Here is a 6,000-nt window from a genome sequence, read left to right as displayed (position 1 = left end):
AGGCAGGGCCAACCAATCATGTGTTTTGTTCCCACCTCCTCTAGTTGCTTGAACCCACTTCCTCTACAATCTGATTGGTTATCTCTTTTTTGTTCTGCCCAGAACCCAGCCAGACTGTACGGTTCTCGTATTAGATAAGAACACAGGAGCTGCGATGCCTGATCGGATATAGAATACACTGGTGATTTAATCCGGCCAGAGGCTATTTGCGGGCGTTTCAGCTGACGGCCAGTATGTCATGCAGAAAAACAAACGGTGGAAGCAGCGTAAACAGCCACGAGAGGGCTACCCCCCCCCCCCCCCCACTCTTAATTTAACTGATACCTTGCAGGTCCTCAGGATGGTGTAGAACTGAACTGTGTGTCACCATTTTGTGACTGTGGGCTACATGAAATCAGCATCATTGTGTAATCTGCATGGCTTGTTTGTGGCTCTGATGGGCTGATAGGCTTGCCGGCAAAGTTACTGGCACTTGAAGCGTTACTGGCTGATCAGCTCGAAACATCCAGAATGAATGACAATCTAGCACAGGGGTCATGCAAGAGAACATATATTGTGGGGATTCTAGCCTAACTGCATGCTTTTGGACTGTAGGATGAAATCTAAGTACCTGCAGGAAACCTAATCGAGCTTAATGAATATCAAATGCTGAGATTCTAAAATCTAGCACCCCCTATCGGTGTTTAAAGGGGGGGGGGGAATTGTTGATCGTAAATAACAAAACACAAGGTAAAATTTAATTATTACGTGTTCAAATTAAAAATAGACTTGACTTCCAGGCTAAGGTGTGACGCATTTCTCGATTGCTGACTTCTGGCTGATTTTGCCGTGTCCTGACCGCCGCAGTACTTTTCCTTTAAGACTTCGCGGGGATGTGCTTGGAATCGAAGCCGTCCCGAAATCAGATTTGGAGTCGGTGAGCTGGGATAGGCTGGGAGTTCGGTTCACGGCAGGCCGATCCGCGTACTGCAAGACCGAGCTCGGCCGAGGAGAAGAGAAGGAGAAAGAAAAAGGGGATTCATGTCCGACGCGAAACTCGGGGCGTGCGCGCGTGCTATCGGGACCATTTCGGGACAGTCACTACGCCGGTACCGGTCCAGCCGAGGTCGGACACACGATTGATGACACAGGGGCTGCATATGCAAAGTTTTGGCAGTCGGGTGTGATCTGCGCGAAGCTGGACTCTGGTTTTTAAGGCAGCGAAAGCCCTGAAGGATTGCACCATGCCCAGGCGGACCGTGCAAGAAGTTATTGTCCAGGATGTCCAAAAGAGGCGAACTCCCAACAAGCACTATGTAAGTTAGACTTATTAGATACGGTAACTAATTAATTAGACCCCAAATGTGTGATCGGCGTGCTTTTTTTAAACTTGCTGTTGCAGTTAGTCGTCTTCCCGTTCTTTCAGATTCGAGCGAAAATGAGTGCAATCCATAAAGTTAATGGCATAAAAACAACAAAATGGAAATATTAACAATGTAGACGACGCTTAAAAGATGCGTCAGCTACGGGCACCGGTGCGTAAGACGGAGAATAAAGCGTTGGGACGTGGGCGCGCTGTGACACCGCAGAAACAAAGGAAGGTTTAATGTAATAAACGGGATGTTGATTATATAATAAACGGAGCCTTGCATTGGTTTTGCTGGCGTGACTGGGGCGGCTGTTGCCCTAACATGGTGGGGTAGCGTTTTAAGGCGTCCATTATCTGATATCAGGAGGGGCAGGGGTTAGATGGCGATTTGCTTTGGGCCACATGTGATCAACATCTGCAGGGCAAAGCGCACATGAGGCGTTTTATTGTATTTTTCCTGTTTTGGACTTGGTTTTAAAGCTGCAGTAGTATCTGCCTTTTGTCATGCAGTGGTTTGGTGGCCATACAATATGCGAAACAGCCCGTACGTTTGTGAAAAGGGCTCAGCAAACATAAATCGGCATGTTTGCTGGGTTTATTAGAATTTATCAAATAAAAAAAATCATCAATCATAATCTAGATTCTAAGATATAATATTCTAATAGTGGACCCCGAGCTGGCCATTTCGACTCAGTACGGTCTAATAAATCTGTAATTTTAAACACGATAAATTACTCAAAGTTAGGAAAGCTAGGTAAAGTAGCGTCGTGCTAGTTCATGTTATGGTAGGACAGTACTATGGGGAAAATGAACTTTTAAGCTAATAAAGAAACGGTAATTTATTACGAACTGAACTGTTATACGAGTTGTGGAATAATGAGCAAACTTATATCTGGACACAATGGCAGGGACAGTGCCGTGCCTGTAAACCTGTGGGTATGAAAGTAATCCGCGCTTCATCTCATGCCGAATCATTACCTTATGTTAAATGTATTACACTCGGCGATTTTGTATTGTAAGATGACACTGTTTAATGTTTATCCATTAATGTATCAAGTAAATCGCGCTGAATTTTTATTTTATTTTATTGCTGGTGGGTGGCCTGCTCTACTTGGTTAACTGTGCTTTTTGAAACTTAGGGATATTTATCAACACTTCTCACAAACCCGTTTTAAGCCCCAGAAATCCCTACGTTCGACGGTACATATTTATTGTATATTTATAATATTGTTACTTTTTACGTCGTTTTTGCTTTCACTGTTCTTATTATGGCAGTTCACCACCTTGTTATAGTCTGACTCTATGTCTAGCATGTGATTAAATAGCACCCTTCAATCCTTGAATGCAGTGCTGTTACTCGCCTGGACGTCTAACCACGTTGACTCGGTGGGGTGGGGGGGGGGCGAATTCATTTTCGGCTGGCTAGGGTGGTGGTCTACGTGGAAGTGTAGCCTTTCTGTTTAAACTGAAAGCTTTATTTGAGTTAGTCTGACAGTTTCTTCATTTCTCCAAAGAGTTGAAAGCTTTCTGGGGAAGAGAAGGATGTCTTGCATTAGCATCAGCATAATCCCAAGGCAGGCCGATTTGTCCAACTCAGATACACCCCCCCCCCCCCCCCCCCCAAAAAAAAAAAAAAAACAATTCCTGGATGACCTTATTGGCCCTTTTAGCACCGTCCGCACGGAGCTGGTCATGATCGGAGACTCGGAAGCCAACACGCAATCGGCATGCGGTTTCCGATCGTCCGCTTTTAATCCGCTTCCCTTCTCAGAGGAATCGGCTGTTGTGTTTGTCCTACGGCCAGAGGCGCCTTATATTTTTCCAAGACGCGCTCTTTTTGGATCACCATGTGGCTGAAGTTTAGGAAAGAGGAAAAATAGGTACGGAGAGAGCCGTGAAATTCAGGGTGGCCATTAGGATGAGAGCGAGTGGCTTCGTACCTCTATGGAAGGGCGTCCTCCGCAGTCAGAGCGCCCCAAAGAAAAACTGTTGTGCTGTTGTACAAATTCTGTTGTACTGTGAGGCAGCCTGCCGGTCTACGTGGAAGTACAGTACATCAATACATCAGTATTGTTTTTTAATTATTGTGGCAAACAATGAGGAAACGTGTTTCAAATAGTATTTGAAAACGTGTTTCAATACAATTCAATTCAATATATTTTTATATAGCGCCTTTCACAACACAGTCACTCCAAGGCGGTTGACATGGGTGTGTTATGATACATTATAGCATCATTGAAAACTTAACCGTTTAAATGTGTCGATATTTCCTGTGGCTTAATTAGAGAGTTCTAAGGTTTGTGTTCATTTCCCTTCCCAGCTCAGTGGCCGTCTAACTTTTTTGTACAAAGCCGATTCTTTAATTGCACAAGCGGGTTCTACATTTTGCTGAAAAGATCCCATGATTCTGAAGGACGTCTGTCACGGCATTGGGGACAGCGTGACAAGTCCGTATACACTGATGACACGAGGAGGTCTGCGTGATTGACGTTAAAGCTCGTCACATGACCTCCGTTCGCTATTTCTGCGCGTCACTGCCACTATTTCGCAACAATGGTCTTTATAATTTCATATTGAAATTCCTAGTTCCGTATTTTAAATGACAAACACCACTCATTGTCGACTCTCCGATAAATATATTTTTGAACAGGAGAATTACTGACACCAGACGTCTGTTTGCATCAGAGCTAGTAAAACTAATAATATATTTGCTTTTATCGTATTTATATCTATAAGCTCTTGTCTCGCTGGCTAAATAGCAGCACTTCTTTGAAAAAGCGGTGAGGTTGGATGACAGGGGTACTGTACTGGACGGCATTCTCTGTGATCTCTGTCCTTTAGCATTCATCACTGTAGCTAAACTGACAGGTATGAACGGTTTGGCCACGCCCTTCCACTTCTTCTGGTGATAAATTAAATTGTATGCTACGAGTGTCCTCATGCCAGGTTTTTCGGCCTTATGTGGGAACTCGCTCAGCTGTGACTCAGGTTTCTATCTGATCTCAGAACTGATGTAATTATAATCATAATTACGCTGGAAATTTGTTGTGAAGGGTGTCAGCCTGCCAGATAAAAATTGGTTAATGTAAAAAAAATAATAATAAATCATTAAAGGAAAAAGAAGCAAGTGTATTCCTTAGCTTCTAATTAACGAAGAGCGAGTTTAAAAAGAATTAAGGCTGTCCGATTTTTTTTTAGTGACCAACAGATCTAAAGTCAGGCTTCCTCATCATACGTTACAGCGCCTGGAACCAAAAGGTATTCAGTCGTCCTGTAATCCAGGGAAGAAATTTCACTGAATTTCCAAGAGTGACAAAAAGTGCAAAGATATTTTCTTGAATTCATATCCCGTGGGCCGAGTGATTTTTGGAAATGCGCTCCTCTCCTGGCCTTAATTACTGCCAACTTGGCATCCAGTCAGTCTAAAGAATAAAGTGACTGACAGTTTCCCATTGTCCTACTGGTGTTGCATTCTTTGTTGAACAGGCCTGGTTGAAACGGAGATGGACGTTCAGGCTTGGGGCCTGTGATATACATTATCCTTAGGGTAGGGTAATGTGACTCCCAGTCTGAGGATCAGACCAAGTCCTGGAAATTACAGCATTGTGTGAACTCGGGTGTCTTAGCACGGTCTGTAAATCTCAAACCCCCGAAAAGGCGCTAGCGGAAACAGCCAGGCCTCAGCACATTCAGTTATATCCTGCGGCTTTCCGTCTCTGGCTTCACCAAACCAAACGCTTTAATGTGCCCCCACCCCCTCCAAACCAAACGCTTTAATGTCCCCCCACCCCTCCCTTTTTTCTAGGTTTACATCATTAAGGTCTCCTGGTCTGATGGCAGCACTGAGGTCATCTTCCGGCGTTACAGCAAATTCTTCGACTTACAGGTGAGCTTTTTTTGTTTTCTGGAAAGACTTTAACGAATAGATCTGGGAAGGTGGGTGAGTGGGGAGGGGGGGGGGGGGGGAATTCCTGGCACCCCAGGGGAATCCTAAATTCACTCTCCGCACGCAATTATATTTTAACAAAAGCTGTGGCGTAAATGTTCAGCTTGCGTTTTTTTTCGGATCCCCATTGTCCTGTGTGACCTTCTTTTCAGCGAATAGCTGCTACGATTACGTACATGGACCTGAACCGCAAGGGCGGACCCGTGACCTTCCTGACATTGAGTTCTGATGCTTTAGCTCATTACCGCTCCTTACCTCTTTTAAGATGCAATACGATACCCTACATGGTAATAAACTCAGAAATGTCACACACATGGTCTTCGTGGACCGGGGTGCATTTGTGCAGACGCAATTGCAGTTTAAAGGTGTTCCGCCTTTTGTAATTTGGTCGCGAGGTAAAAAATACATCATTCAAAGATGGTGGACAAGCGTAGCTGCAGCTAGCTAAACTTTGTGTCGGATAGTTGTGCTGTTTCGGTGATGAGTCAGGCCACGGTTACCTAGTCACACTGACCCATATAAGCGGCGTCCAAAGCTGGATTTTCCTTCCCGTAACTGAAGAGCGGGATACCTGCTGGCGCTGCAGCGCATTGGCTCCCAAAGCTTTGCAGCGGTCCAGCGCGTTCGAGGCTGCCGGCGGCCAGGCCGAGGCGCTGGCCAGACTCTGATCCCCGGGAGTGAAGCAAGGCCCGTGAAAGTCGAACCG

The 6,000-nt window shown here is 45.1% G+C and overlaps 1 protein-coding gene across 5 annotated transcripts in view; it reads left to right on the top strand.

The window, feature by feature from the left end:
- The first annotated feature begins 800 nt into the window (after nucleotides 1–800).
- The window catches only part of sh3pxd2b (SH3 and PX domains 2B), a 35,463-nt gene continuing 30,263 nt past the window's right edge, over nucleotides 801–6,000 (top strand). For 2 of the 5 annotated variants that reach the window (XM_048995408.1, XM_048995409.1), the window contains exons 1-2: nucleotides 803–1,295; nucleotides 5,154–5,234. In XM_048995408.1, the coding sequence (XP_048851365.1) occupies nucleotides 1,224–1,295; nucleotides 5,154–5,234 (153 nt within the window). In that variant the 5' untranslated portion in view covers nucleotides 803–1,223. Of the gene's footprint in view, nucleotides 1,296–5,153; nucleotides 5,235–6,000 lie in introns of all 5 variants that reach the window. The other 3 variants (XM_048995407.1, XM_048995405.1, XM_048995410.1) reach the window with 3 other exon arrangements.

The sequence above is a fragment of the Brienomyrus brachyistius genome, chromosome 24 (genome assembly GCF_023856365.1).
Source record: "Brienomyrus brachyistius isolate T26 chromosome 24, BBRACH_0.4, whole genome shotgun sequence".
Taxonomy (NCBI): domain Eukaryota; kingdom Metazoa; phylum Chordata; class Actinopteri; order Osteoglossiformes; family Mormyridae; genus Brienomyrus; species Brienomyrus brachyistius.
The sequence above is the reverse complement of the archived record's forward strand: the minus strand, read 5'-3'. Positions and strand labels throughout refer to the sequence as shown.